The sequence below is a fragment of the Nycticebus coucang genome, chromosome 6 (assembly GCF_027406575.1).
Source record: "Nycticebus coucang isolate mNycCou1 chromosome 6, mNycCou1.pri, whole genome shotgun sequence".
In the NCBI taxonomy this organism is placed as follows: domain Eukaryota; kingdom Metazoa; phylum Chordata; class Mammalia; order Primates; family Lorisidae; genus Nycticebus; species Nycticebus coucang.
The window spans coordinates 32915093-32929969 of NC_069785.1; the positions used below are offsets into that span (position 1 = coordinate 32915093).

Below are 14877 nucleotides of genomic sequence, written 5' to 3' on the forward strand. Positions count from 1 at the left end.
TGGGGCTACAGATGCCTGCCACAACACCGGCTATTTTGTTTTTGGTTGCAGTTGTCACTGTTTAGCAGTCCCAGGCTGGGCTTGAACCTGCCAGCCTCCCTATATGTGGCTAGCGTACTACTCACTGAGCTTACCTACGGTGCTGAGCCTGGATGGCTAAAATTTTTTAAAAAGTAATTTGCGGAAAAGAAACCTATTAAAACGCTTTTCCTAGATTGCTGTCAGCTGTGAAATATTTCACATTCCAGCTTTTATTTGTTTATTGTGGTCAGCAGTGTCTGAAAATTAGTTTACAGAGTTGTTTACTATTTGACACTTAACATTTGTAAATCAAATTATTTCAATTTATCCATAGTTTTGTTTGTTTCTGAGACAGAGTCTCACTTTGTAGCCTTTGCTAGAGTGCTGTGACGTCACAGTTCACAGTAACCTCCAACTCTTGGGTTTAAGCAATTTTCTTGCCTCAGCCTCCTAAGTAGCTGGGATAACAGGCACCCACCACAATGCCCGGCTATTTTTATTTATTCTTTTTTTTTTTTTGCAGTTTTTTTTTTTTGTTGTTTTTGGCCAGGGCCAGGTTTGAACCCACCACCTCTGGTATATGGGGCTGGCGTCCTAATCCTTTGAGCCACAGGCGCTACCCCCGGATACTTTAGAGATGAGGTCTCACTCTGGCTCAGGCTGCTCTGGAACCTGTGAGCTCAGGCAATCCACCCACCTCAGCTTCCTAAGTGCTGTAATTACAGGCGTGAGCCATCGCGCCCGGCCTCATTTGTCCATATTTTTTAAGCCAAGAAACCACTATGGCATACAAATATATTCAAGAGATTTAAGAATAATCAGTTAATCCTTCTTGTTTCCACTTTGGTGTCATTGAAATTTATTGTTAAGGAGGAGGGATTTTTGAGACCCAGGGAACATGATACATCTCATCTCTTACAGTCACAATATCCATTTAAGAAGCTTCCCATTGTAATTTTGTTATTTTTAATGAAGTGCCTTGTAAATGCTTTTAATTTGGTGAGTGGACTAGGGATTCTTTGTCTTAATATGCTTATTAGATAATTAGTTTAGTTTTTTTTTTTTTTTTGAAGCAGTCTCTTTCTCTTGCCCAGGCTAATGTGCCATTGAGGTTGCTTAGCTCATAGCAACCTCAAACTCCAGGGTTTCAGCTATTCATCTTCCTGCCTCAGCCTCCCAAGGTGCTGGGACTTCAGGTACCGTACCATGCCTGGCAAATTTTTCTACTTTAATAGAGGCTGGTTTCATCCTTATTTTGGCTGGTCTCACATTCCTGAGCTCAGGTGATGCTCCTGCCTCAGCCTCCCAGGGGTGCTGGGATTACAAGTGTGAGCCATCTACCCAACCAGATAATTAGCTATTATATCAGTAGGAAAAATCTCTTTCAAATGGTATTCTAATTACTTTTTTATTCTGGTCAGATTTTATGTGATACTTAACATTCCGTTTTTTTGATTTACATAATGAACTTTTTGTTAAGACTCTCACACAGTCCAGGATTAATCACGAGGGAATCTGCAGCTATCTGTTGCCTCATGATTCACAGGCAATCCCTGATGGATTTGTTCTTAAGTTAAATTTGTTGGTGGGTGGAACAGATAACATTTACCTATTACCTGTCATAGCCTCTGTTCATAAGTAGGAGTGGTACTTCATTTGGGGACTGCGGTATAGCTTTCCAATTGGGTTAATTTGTAGCTGGTTCTTGAAGCAGGATCTTGAGCTGCTTATTTCTTCTTAGCCCTTTGATCCTAAGTGTTAAAACAGTGGTTATGGTTTTTCTCTTCATGTTTTCTCTTGTTTGCTTAAACATCTACAATAACTTGAAGTCTTTGACTATTTGAGAATTCATTTTTTGCCCGAACAGCAGTTGTTTTATTAAAAGCTACTTAACTACTCATTTTTCTTCAATTGACTAGAGTATTCACCTCTCCTTGTGTTCATGGCACCATTACACAGATCTAAATTGTTACTATTTTGTTTTTATTATTGTCTGATGAAAATAGTGTGAGTTAAAGGGTAAAATTCCAGTGGTAGAGTCTAGATCTTTGTATTTTGAGTGATTTCCGGCAAAAAGACAAAAAGGTTTATGTAATCTTAGGAACATAATAGTGAAAAAGAAAAATGTGTTTTTGTGTATGTATTTTAATTTCCATGCAGTTGCAGTTTGGCTGGGTCCAGGTTCGAACCCGCCGCCCTCAAGTGTGTGTGTTTGTATATATATATGTATGGAGCCCACGCCCTACCCACTGAGCCATAGGTGCTGCCCTTATCTTCAGTTTTTTTTTTTTTTTTTTTTGTAGAGACAGAGTCTCACTTTATGGCCCTCGGTAGAGTGCCGTGGCATCACACAGCTCACAGCAACCTCCAACTCCTGGGCTTAGGCGATTCTCTTGCCTCAGCCTCCTTATCTTCAGTTTTTAAGGCCAGCCTATTATATTGTTGGACATATATGCATGTGTAATATTTTCTTGAAGGAAAGTTACTATAGTGTTAAAAATACTAATAAAAAGTAAAGACTTAGAAATAACGGTATTATTATTTAATGTCACTCTTGGATCTTGCGGTCTTAAAATTAGATGTAAAGGAATTCTGTTTTTACTTTTGTCCAATAGGATGTACAGTTACCCAGCCCGTGTTCCTCCTCCTCCTCCTATTGCTCGGGCTGTGGTGCCCTCAAAACGCCAGCGTGTATCAGGAAACACCTCACGAAGGGGGAAAAGTGGCTTCAATTCTAAGAGTGGACAGCGAGGTTCTTCTTCCAAGTCTGGAAAGTGTATGTATTATTATTTCTGCTTTGGATGGTTTTTGTTTTTCTTGTGTTTTGAAATAGGGAAATCAATGTAGATGTATTATTTTTGTGCCATTTGGCTCTGTACAGTCAAAATAGTGGAAGAGGACAACTTAGTGATTAAGGGGTCATCTCTAGGCCGTCTTTTATCACTAACAGTTTGGTAATTTGCAGGAAGTCATTAGACCTTATCGTATGAAGTAACTTTTTATTTGTTTTTTTTATTTTTATTTTTTTTTGTAGAGACAGAGTCTCACTTTATGGCCCTCGGTAGAGTGCCGTGGCATCACACAGCTCACAGCAACCTCCAACTCCTGGGCTTAAGCGATTCTCTTGCCTCAGCCTCCCAAGTAGCTGGGACTACAGGCGCCTGCCACAACGCCCAGCTATTTTTTGGTTTGCAGTTCAGCCGGGGCCGGGTTTGAACCTGCCACCCTCGGTATATGGGACAGGCGCCGCCCTGAAGTAACTTTTTAAATTTATGAAAGGATTTGTGTAGTTCAAAAACTAAATTCAGATGATACTTTGAGGATTTTTATCTTTCTATGTTGAACCCCTTGCAAAGTAGAAATATGTAAGCCAGTGAAATATTTTAGAAGGCCATGTGCAGTGGCATGTGGGCGTGTACTCCTAACTACTTTGGGATGTGGAAGCATGAAGGTTGCTTGAGGCCAAAATTCAAGGATATATTGTATGATTATCATGCTTGTGAAGTACCACTGCAGTCTAGCCTCTATAACATAGTGTAACTCTACCTCTTAAACTTTTTTTTTTTTGTAGTTTTTGGCCAGGGCTGGGTTTGAATCTGCCACCTCTGGCATATGGGGCCGGTGCCCTACCCCTTTGAGCCACTGGAGCTGCCCCAAACCTTTTTTTTTTTAATTAATTAATTAATTAATTAATTATTTATTTTGTAGAGACAGAGTTTCACTTTATCACCCTCAGTAGAGTGCTGTGGCCTCACACAGCTCACAGCAACCTCCAACTCCTGGGCTTAGGCGATTGTCCTGCCTCAGCCTCCTGCGTAGCTGGGACTACAGGTGCCCGCCACAATGCCTGGCTATTTTTTTTTTTGTTGTTGCAGTTTGGCCGGGGCTGGGCTTGAACCCGCCACCCTCGGCATATGGGGCCGGCGCCCTGCTCACTGAGCCACAGGCGCCGCCCTTTTAATTATTTAAAAAGATTATTACTCAATCCTTTTGTAGTTCATAAGTGTGATGATTGGGTTTTCATGCGCATGCTTGAGATCTGCCTCCCATGAATCTTATTCCGGCACATTAACCGTTTGACATGAAAAGAAAATCATTACTCAGTTTCTTACCAGTGATCACCTCTGGGCTCCTGGTATAGTATAGTGGACATACACTGATAGCTTCTGCTATATTTGATTCTAATGTAGTGTTTTGTTTGTATTGAAGTGAAAGGAGATGACCTTCAGGCCATTAAGAAGGAGTTGACCCAGATAAAACAAAAAGTGGATTCTTTACTGGAAAACCTGGAAAAAATTGAAAAGGAGCAGAGCAAACAAGCAGCAGGTAATGATCTTACTACTTGTTGGGTTACCTTTGGTTAGTTTACTTAAGACAGTTGAAAGTACATGTTGGAATAGTGGAATATTACTTGAAATTTAATATGAAGAAAACTTGGAGTTTGAATTGGGAATGGCATTTGTGTGGGAGGATTTAGACTTGTTCTGCAGTTCTATGATTATTAGTCAGGATAATCTACATCCTGTGGACATGACTTGCCCATTGACAGACTTGTTCTTCTCATCCACAGTAGAGCTGAAGAATGATAAATCAGAAGAGGAGCAGAGCAGCAGCTCCCTGAAGAAAGATGAGACTAATGTGAAGATGGAGTCTGAGGGGGGTGCTGATGACTCTGCTGAGGAGGGTGACCTCCTAGATGATGATGATAATGAAGATAGGGGAGAAGACCAGGTGAAAACCATGGGAAAGGAAAGTATAAGACAACAGAGGGACTTTGAGGGACACATGAAGTACCTGTAACTTATATCCTATTTGCATTTTTCTCAACAGCTGGAGCTGATCAAGGATGATGAAAAAGAGCCTGAGGAAGGAGAGGATGACAGAGACAGCGCCAATGGCGAGGATGACTCTTAAGCACATAGTGGGGTTTAGAAATCTTATCCCATTATTTCTTTACCTAGGCGCTTGTGTAGATCAAAATTCTCACCAGATCCTCTCCCCCTAGTATCTTCACCACATGCTCACTGTTGTCCCTATCCTTGTCCTTCCCATGTTCATTAATTCATATTGCCCTGCGCCTAGTCCCATTTTCACTTCCTTTGATGCTCCTAGTAGTTTTGTTAAGTCTTACCCTGTAATGTTTTGCTTTTAATTTTGATACCTCTTTATGACTTAACAATAAAAAGGATGTATGGTTTTTATCAGCTGTCTCCAAAATAATCTCTTGTCATGCAGGGAGTACAGTTCTTTCCATTCATACATGAGTTCAGTAGTTGCTTCCCTAACTGCAAAGGCAATCTCATTTAGTTCAAGTAGCACCTAAGAGCAGCTTTGAGTTAGAAGTATGTGTTATACCCCATGTAAGAGTGCTAATGTGGGGCAATTCAACACAAATGTAACAATGTATTTTTGTGAATGAGAGTTGGCATGTCAAATGCATCCTCTAGAAAAATAATTAGTGTAATAGTCTTAAGATTTGTTTTCTAAAGTTGATACTGTGGGTTATTTTTGTGAACAGCCTGATGTTTGGGAACTTTTTTCCTCAAAATAAGTCCTTATTAAACCAGGAATTTGGAGAAAAAAATACCCTGGTTTTTTATTTTTGTATTATTGTTTCAAATTCTTTGTTTTACAGCGGCCTCCTATTTTACTTGGAGTCATAAACATGCATACCAGCACACACACATTATATTTCATTAAGATGCTTGTTGGATTAAGGAGTCAAGTAATGACATGGAGTGAACATTCTTGGGCAAAAGGACTTTTTTCATGCTAATGAAAAAGTTAAGAACAATGTTCTGCCTTTTCATCAGTGCTTTGTGGGATAGCTGAAACTCCTTGAGGTTTTTGTTGTTTGCTAAGTCATTTTTTCCTTAACTAGAAGAGTTGCACATGCATTAAGCTTTCAGGAAAATAGAAACAGAATGAATCTTACTTTCTTCTGTTTGTCTTTTTAGTTGGTATTTTATAGTCCAGTTACTTCTGGATTCTGACCATGTGTTGCAGTGTTACTGAAAGTAGGAACACTCTTTCATTTCCTGGTACTCTGTAGTTTGCCTTCCAAGATAATTGAGAACGTAGTGAGGGTCATACTTTTATTGTACATGAAGTGATCTTTGACTATGTAAACTTAATAATTTTTATATTTGCCCTCCAACTTGATTAATTGCAGTGATTTAGTAGGCATTGTAGCATTTAGCTCCCAAATCTTCTAAAGAAGGATTAAACAGCTGCCGGAGTTATGATGCTTACTAGTCCTGAAAGGCCTGATTCATTTGTGGTTTTTATACATACGTTTTCTAGAATTGCAGCAAAAAAACAGGTTGTTATTTTTAAGAACAGAAACGCTGGGTTCCTTAGGTGGTGCTATATTACTTGGTAGCATTTAGTTCTGACATTTTTTGCCATACTATCAGCGGTCACATCACATCATTTTATACAAAAGTGACAAAGCACAATTAAAGACGTTATATGATACATAAACATCTAGCCGGTAACCCATGACTAGAATAGTCTTTATGCTTAGAAGAAATTGTTACAGAGCTAAGATGCCAATAAAACTGTTCAATATTTATGGTAGTAACTGTTAGTTTTTGGAAAATACTGACCAATTAACACAGAAATGAGAATGTCTATTTTTTCTTCTTTTAACTTTAGCTCCTCTTTGCACAGAAGAGTATATTTAACTTACTGTGTACTGTCTTGTCCCTTGGTATCGGTGGGAGAATGATTCCAGGACCTCACACACACACACCCATGAATACAGAATCTATGGATACTCAAGTCATTTAGAAAATGGTGTAATATTTACATACAACATATGCAAATCCTCCTGCATACTTTAAATCATCTCCACATTTCTTACAATACCTAATACAATGTAAATGCTATGTAAATGGTTGGGACTGCATTTTTTATTTTCACTTTCTTTATTGGTTTTTGTCATTTTTTCCCCCCGCCTTTGAAATTTTCAATCCACAGTTTGAATCCATGGATGCAGAACCCACAGATAGATACAGAGGGCCAACTCTACTTTGAATTCTGTAGAAAAAAAGCATGATCACACACATTGAAAATCTACATACGTGTGTGTGAATTTAAGCTGAAATACTAAGAAACATCTACTTTGGAATGAAGAGTCATTTCACACTCTAGGTTTCAGGCAGGTGTGAATTTGATTTCCTCTTGTAACTGGGAAAATAACACTCCAGCTGTCTATAATCACAGGTATACTCAGTTTTAATACTTTGACATTCAGGTTCATGTGTCAAAACTGTAGCAATGTAAACATAACATTGTTGAAGTATACCATATGGTAGAATTATATCTGATATCTGATCATACGCAAGTAAGTACTTTTTCCTTTTTCTTTTTTTTTTTATTGAGTGGTCCCAAGCTGTTGCCCTGGGTAGAGTGCTGTGGCATATCTCGCAACAACCTCCAACTCTTGGGCTCAAGTGATCCTTTTGCCTCAGTTTTTCAAGTTTTGTAGAGATGGGGGTCTTGCTTTTTCTCAGGCTGGTCTTGAACTCTTGAGCTCAAGCAATCCACCCACCTCTGCCTCCCAGAGTGCTAGGATTATAGACTTGAGCCACTGTGCCCAGCTAGTACAGGGTTTTTTAAAATTGAGCTAATGTTCATAAAGGCCATGGATCAGATGGTAAGCTTACATTCATTGTAATATAAGAAAATATCCCAGTAACTTCTAAGTATACACTTTCCAGGCAGGATGACTGGTGGATAGCAGGTGAGAAAGGTGGATAATTAGAGTGAAATCTTGGGACATTTCTTCCTGATGGTACATGAGATCTTAATAGGGAAAGTACTTTGGAGCCCATTGACCTAGGGTACTTTATCTAATTTGCTACTGCCTCTCCTGAGTGTACTGAGGTCATTGAAAGGTGTCTGGTGGGGAGTGGATGATAGATTTGGAGTGCTTGAAAAGAGGACTCCAGGGCGGCACCTGTGGCTCAGTGAGCAGGGGGCGCTGGTCCCATATGTCAAGGGTGGCGGGTTCAAACCCAGCCCCGGCCAAACTGCAACAATAACAAAAAAAAAATAGCTGGGCGTTGTGGCGGGCGCCTGTAGTCCCAGCTACTAGGGAGGCTGAGGCAGGGGAATCGCCTAGGCCCAGGAGTTGGAGGTTGCTGTGAGCTGTATGATGCCACGGCACTCTACCAAGGGCGATAAAGTGAAACTGTCTCTACAAAAAAAAAAAAAAAAGGACTCCACTAGATATCACTAGATGTCAGTTTACATGTTACCCTAGTATCCAAGATGGTACCAGTTGTGTTTTAAAGTATGTTCTTTTAGATGGAACCCGGTGTAATAGAAAAGGAAAATGATAGAACAACATAAAAGATTATAAATTCGAAGGGAATATACTGGGCAAAGTGAGCCTTAAGAAATGTAATGGAAGAAGTAGGATAAATCTGTTGAAGCCATAGGGTCATTAAAGGAGTCTACTAGGTAACAGCATGTGTTTAAAAGAATTAGAAGAAGCAAAGTTCACTGTGTAATATGGAAAGTAAAGAATTGGAATAGATGACAGACTAAACAAGTACTCTTGAGGTGACCTAGAGGAAACAATATGCTTTGTTGACATAACTGAATAGGGAAATAGTGTGTATTTAATGAGATTATTTGAAAGGTACACTGTCCTCTGGAAACATGGCTGGCCTGGGAGAACATGTACTAATTTTTATTTTCAGGAAGGCATTCAGGAAATAACTTTTTTTATTTTTTGCAGTTTTTTGGCCAGGGCTGGGTTTGAGCCCAGCACCTCTGGTATATGGGGCTGGCACCCTACTCCTTTGAGCCATAGGCGCCACCTGGAAATAACTGTTAAAGACTTACGTTCTGTGGGAGACCAAAGGGCTTGGTCACATACTCTTTGAGGAAAATTAAATTAAGCTAATGTCAAAGGAGTTTTAATTTCTGGACTCTAGTTCGTATTATCTTTTCCAAGAAAATGCATTTCACTTGAATTTAGAAGACATCTAAGAAAAAACAAGGAAACCATTTGATAATAGTAAATCTATGACACAGAAATGAGTGACCAGTGAGTTAATTATATATAATACAGGCTATGACATAAACTTAAAGGATCCTAGCGTTATTGATGATGTACCTCACCCAAGATGTTGTGGTGTTTATTATAGTAAGGAGCACTATGTTAGCATTTTAGTTTGTGGAAGGATCTTGGGATAAATTAGAAATTATTGCCAGTGACAATGCAGAGAAAAAGGTGAACACAGACATCATCTGACCAGATAAAAGTTGTCTAATGTTAAAAGAGACTAAATTCAATTGTGGTGAGAATCCCTACTGCTTAAACTACAAAACATAATGAGGAGGGGGTAGGTTAGTATAACACTGTGTGTGCAACATGATGAGTTGAAGCCAAAGATGAATGGGGTATGGCATGTTATTTCCATTTCTGAGCACAAGCGTGTTTTTTCAGGTGAGGTACAGAAGTAAAGTTTTAAGGGAAATGTGTCCTGAAGGTCTGACACAAAACTGTGTGGCAGTAATTCCTAGGGTCTTTTACACATCTCGAAAAGTTAGAATAATTAAGGGAGCATATTATCAAATTTGAAAGATCTGTTCTTAACTATGGATGTGTGTTGCAGTTAACCTAGGGAAAGTTCCCTGTTGTGCTAGTGCACACTGCGATCTATGTCTCTGGCTCATTTGTCAAGTTGACTTTAACTTTGTACCCAGATTGAAAAGCATTGCACCCAGCGGCAAGGTTTTCAATGGGTATGTCTCAGTGTTTGACTTGCAAGGTAGATGATAAAAGGATACCCATGGATATATTGAATGTTAGTTAAATGAGAGAGAGGAAATGGTGGCTGGTATGATTTATTAATATGCCAAATGCAGCTGAAAAGGGCCCACGTATACCTGTATGGAAATCTGTTCCAAAGCCTGGTATCTTAGGAAGCTTCTGGGTAGGTGAGAGGAAAGCTAGGATACAGGGAGGGAAACCATTTTTCTCTCTTTGTCATAGACTAGGGTGATCATTGAAAAGTGGGTAGCACCTGAAAGCCTACATTTCGTGCATCTTGTTGAGATTCAGAAGTGGCATCAAGAATACAGAGGACAAGGTCTCTCCCATCCATTTTATTCCTTGGGCACCCAAAGCATTTAATTTTAAACCTTTTTTGTTTTAGATAAAAACTTTTGAGTATCTTGCAAAAATTACTTGGTACTGTACTGTGATTATGTAGTTTCTGCCCTGTTCCCTGATGCCTGCCATGGCCCATTATAAGCACTAAGCAGAGTAATCTGGAGAGTTCTAAAAACTATCAAAAGGGACCTATTATGTGGAAGGGTTCCAGTGACAGTCAATTGCAGACCCACGCATTCTGCAGTGGTGAATTTGCTATGAATTTGGGATAGTCTCTCTCTTGCCCTGGCAAATTCTAGACCTAAGAATCCACCCACTTATTGGTCCTTGGTTTAACAGCTTTATAGTTCACATCCAGGTTTAGGAATCTTACTAGGATAACATTTTGGTATCTGCCACATTTAATTGTTCTATCCTGTCCTGGAGAATACTTTGGTCAGGGATGCATACATGAGATGCTTCAAAGCTTCATTTCCTGTCTTGGGGAAATTACCTCAACCAGAGGGCTTGCAGTGGGTCCAGGTGGTCTGTTATAACCAGCTATGGCCAGCTGCCAGCCTAACCTCACCTAGTTCCACATTTGTTCCTCCTGGAACCTTTTAGTTTTCACATCCAGCCAAATCTGCCTTTTCCTCAAGAGTTTTATACTCCCTAAAAACCTATTCTAGCACCATCTAGGTGATCCCCAGGATTCCAGAAGCCACTGGGGTCTGGCTGCCAGGAAGTGCTGGAGATGCTGCAGTGCTCAGTACTTGCTAGGTCCCAATTTTACTTGTGGAAGTGTTCAGCTTTTTTTCCTTGAGCAGTGAATGGAGCAGGTCTTGATAGTGCCCTAGGGGAAATCTAGTTAAGATTAAGGAAATCAGAATCCTTTTCTGTTTATCTGAGTATTTCTGGAGATAGCCCCTGGTTTACTCCTCTTTCTGAGAATACGGTCTTCCCAATGAAATAGTACCAAATTAACAAACCCTTCCCTTCCTTAGTTTGCGGATCTGGCCCATGGCAGCACTTCTCAAATTTATGCTGCCTTGGCCTCCAGCAACCACATGAATAGATTCCCTTCAAAATATTAACCGAACTCACTTTGCTGAGGAGTGTATAGTTTTCATGCAAATGACTTGGAGGCTCACTTCCTCTACTTCTCTCAGGTCTTTGGAAGCCTGTTCCTAGCTTTGATGTTTCTGAAGAGTCCTGTTTTGATTTTGTCCACATAGATGGCAGTCTCCTGACTGCATTTCTGTATACATAATTTTCACTCTTCAGTGTGTTTTAGTTGTCATTCTTACTGATTCCGTAGCTCCTCCACCTTTGGCAATGTTATGGCGATTGTTAATTCTCTTCTTGAGTATGTTTATATATAGCAGCTTCTGAATATGCCAAGCACAACTTGGGTGCAACCTGGTCACAAGCCTTTTTTCTTAAGAAATGTGCTCATAAAACAAGTAATAACAAGATTAAACAATGCATACTCCCATTATCTAGCTGATGTAAGCGTGTGATTATATTTGCTCCTCCTGTTACAGTTCATATGTGTCCTGAACATTTGTTGCATCATTTTCTTTACATCTTGACTGTCACCATTCCCATTCAAGCTTCCATCACCTTGTTCTTGGCTTAGTTCAGTAGCCCATTGTCTATTCATATCTACTTTGATCCTTGCCTGTTACTTGTCTGTATGACAGCCATGTTGATCTTTTCAAAATGTATGTGGTACTTCTTGATTTAAAAACAGTCTGGCTTAGGATCCCTATTGATGAAAATCCCATTTAATTCTTGCCAAATATTTTTAAATCATTTTCTTTCAAAAGAGAAAAGAAAACAGTCTGGCTCACGCTTATAATCCTAGCACTCTGGGAGGCTGAGGCAAGTGAATTTCCTGAGCAAGAGCAAGACCTTGTCTCTAAGATAGCTGGGAATTGTGGCGGGTGCCTATAGTCTCAGCTACTGGGGAGATTGAAGCAAGAAGATTGCTTAGGCCCAAGAATTTGAGGTTGGTGTGAGCTATGATGGTGCCACAGCACTTTAGGGCAACAGAATGAGACTGTCTCAAAAAAAAAAGTCTGGCTTACTTGCCCTTAGGATAATGACAAAACTTAACCACGCACATGAGTCCACATATGGCCAGATCTTTGCTCATATCTCCATTCTTTATACCAAGTCCTCTTTAGTTTCCCTGTTCCAGCCACATTGGACTTTTCTTTTTTGCAGTTTTTTGGCCAGGGCTGGGTTTGAACCTGCCACTTCTGGCGTATGGGGCCAGCGCCCTACTCCTTTGAGCCACAGGCACCATCCCACATTGTATTTCCCTTTGTCTCTCTTATATGCTGTGCTCCCCACCCATTTGGTTCCCTAGTTAATTTCAGTTCATCTTTCTTTTTTTTTTTTTTTTTTTTTTTTTGGCCGGGGCTGGGCTTGAACCCGCCACCTCCGGCATATGGGACCGGCGCCCTACCCGTTGAGCCACAGGCGCCGCCCTCAGTTCATCTTTCAAACTGAATTCAGCTCAGTGTCTCTTCCTCCAGGATTCTTCCTTTGCCTTTCTTAACCAGGTCAGTAGGCTCTCAGAACCAGGAATCTCTTTGAAGCATTATGGTTGCATATCAGTTTGTAACATTATTTGATTAATGTATTTTATCAGTAATAAGAGTAGGAGCCACATCTATTACTGTTCATTAATAGATCCCTGATGCTTAGCACAGTTTCTAAAAAAATACATTGAATGAACGGCGAGGATTGATCTTCAAGGCAATCTTGGAAACAGCAGAAATGCAAAGTCTGAAGGGCTTAATATTCACAACACACTTAAAAGATGCCTTTTGTCTGTTTCAGAGGGTTGCATTCTTACAAGTAAATCTCACTAACAGTTCTCAATCCCCTTTCAATGTCAGCCTCCCAACAAATCCCTCAGTAATCCGTGCCTGATGCCAAGGGTAAGAGAGGAATATTATCCAGAAAAGCTGAATGTGCCCTTGCACTTGATTTGTCTTTCAATGACTTTAAGTCCAATTTCCCTTAAAAGCCTACACTTACCTTAGTGGTAATCTTTCCTAACTATCAGCACCTGCATCCTTTAAATTTTGAAATTAAAACATACATACAAACGGGCTCATCTTAAGCATACAGCTTAAAGTTTTACAAAGTGAAATGCCTGTTTAAACCCTATCTTGACGGGGATGATGGCAGTACTCCAAGAACTTCCCTTATGCCCCTCTACTGCAATTACCCCAGCTAGGTAACCCAATCACCTTTGCAACTTGTATCACCGTAGATAGGTTTTGCCTGTGTTTGAGTTCTGTGTAAATGGATCAGTGTTGTATTGTTGAAATTTAGGCTTTCTCTGAGAGCATAACTTGATAGAGATACTTGGGTGCAGTAGTCTGTTTAAGGAATGATCCAGGAAGCATGGGGTTAGTGGAAAGAATGAGGAAAAAACAGTATAAGGGTGTTATTGAGGGTTAGATACATAGTGCTTCCCAGAATTAGTCTGACATGTAGAAGAGATGGCTGAAATATTTATACCCTGGCTCCCTTTCCTAAATGATGCCCCTCAAGGTCAGAGGTTAACTTCACAGCAATTATGAGCTGCAACTGACTTTATAATAGACTCCAGTAGCACTGAAGTTCATTTGAATTGTTTTCTTTTTATTTTTTTGTAGAGACAGGGTCTCACTTTATGGCCCTCGGTAGAGTGCCGTGGCCTCACACAGCTCACAGCAACCTCCAACTCCTGGGCTTAAGTGATTCTCTTGCCTCAGCCTCCCGAGTAGCTGGGACTACAGGCGCCCGCCACAACACCCGGCTATTGAATTGTTTTCATTTGGAGATAGTACTACATGTGTGTTTTGAGAACACATTTCTGTTGGATATATAATCAGGTGGAATTGCTAGGTCATAGAATCTGTGTATATTCACCTTTAATAAATACTGCCAAACACTTTTCTAAAGTGATAATAGTGATTTATGTTCCAACTAGCTGTGAATGAACATTTCAATTGCTTCATATCCTGGCCAGGACTTGGTATTATCAGTTCTTTTAATTTTAGGTTGTTGAATGGGTGTGCAGTGGCATCTCACTTTGTGTTTGTTTGCTTTATGGTACACTTAATTGAAGTATACACAATTTTCTGTATTCACATACAGAAAAGTACACAAATCACGTACAGCTGTGAGATTCATGCACTGAACACATAAACACAGCACGAGATCAAGAATTGGCAACATCATCAGCACTCCAGAAGCCCCATGCATGTTCTCTTTCGGTTTGCTATATATACTATCCCAAAGGTGTCTATTATCCTGACACCATAGGTTTATTTTACCTGGTTTTGAACTTCACATAAATGGAATAATATGTTGTCAACAACAAGTCTATACAGTTCATCTATATTGTTGCATGTTGTATTTGGTTCATACTGTTATTTATAGTACTGCATTGTATAAATATACTCAAATTATTCATTCTGTTAATAGGCATTTGGCTGATTTTGACTATTATGAATAAAGCTACTATGAACATTCTAGAATTGTCCTGTTGAACATATGTACATATTTCTGCTGGGTGTAAAAGTAAAAAAGGAAATAGCCTGACATTGTCACCTACCTGCTGTTTTCTGATTTTAGTCTTTCTGGTAGGTATATGTTAGTGTCACATTAAAAAACTTTTTATTTTGGGCGGCGCCTGTGGCTCAGTCGGTAAGGCGCCGGCCCCATATACCGAGGGTGGC

General features: G+C 39.9%; 1 protein-coding gene and 1 pseudogene across 20 annotated transcripts in view; both read left to right on the forward strand.

Moving 5' to 3' along the window:
- The window catches only part of HNRNPC (heterogeneous nuclear ribonucleoprotein C), a 59540-nt gene extending 53935 nt beyond the window's left edge, over nucleotides 1-5605 (forward strand). For 15 of the 20 annotated variants that reach the window (XM_053594256.1, XM_053594267.1, XM_053594263.1 and 12 more), the window contains 4 exons: nucleotides 2637-2797; nucleotides 4231-4347; nucleotides 4592-4752; nucleotides 4852-5605. In XM_053594256.1, coding sequence (XP_053450231.1) covers nucleotides 2637-2797; nucleotides 4231-4347; nucleotides 4592-4752; nucleotides 4852-4935 — 523 coding nt within the window. In that variant the 3' untranslated portion in view covers nucleotides 4936-5605. The remainder of the gene's footprint in view (nucleotides 1-2636; nucleotides 2798-4230; nucleotides 4348-4591; nucleotides 4753-4851) is intronic. The other 5 variants (XM_053594271.1, XM_053594266.1, XM_053594272.1 and 2 more) reach the window with 1 other exon arrangement.
- On the forward strand, nucleotides 4006-4103 carry LOC128589533 (uncharacterized; annotated as a pseudogene).
- Nucleotides 5606-14877: the final 9272 nt, after the last annotated feature.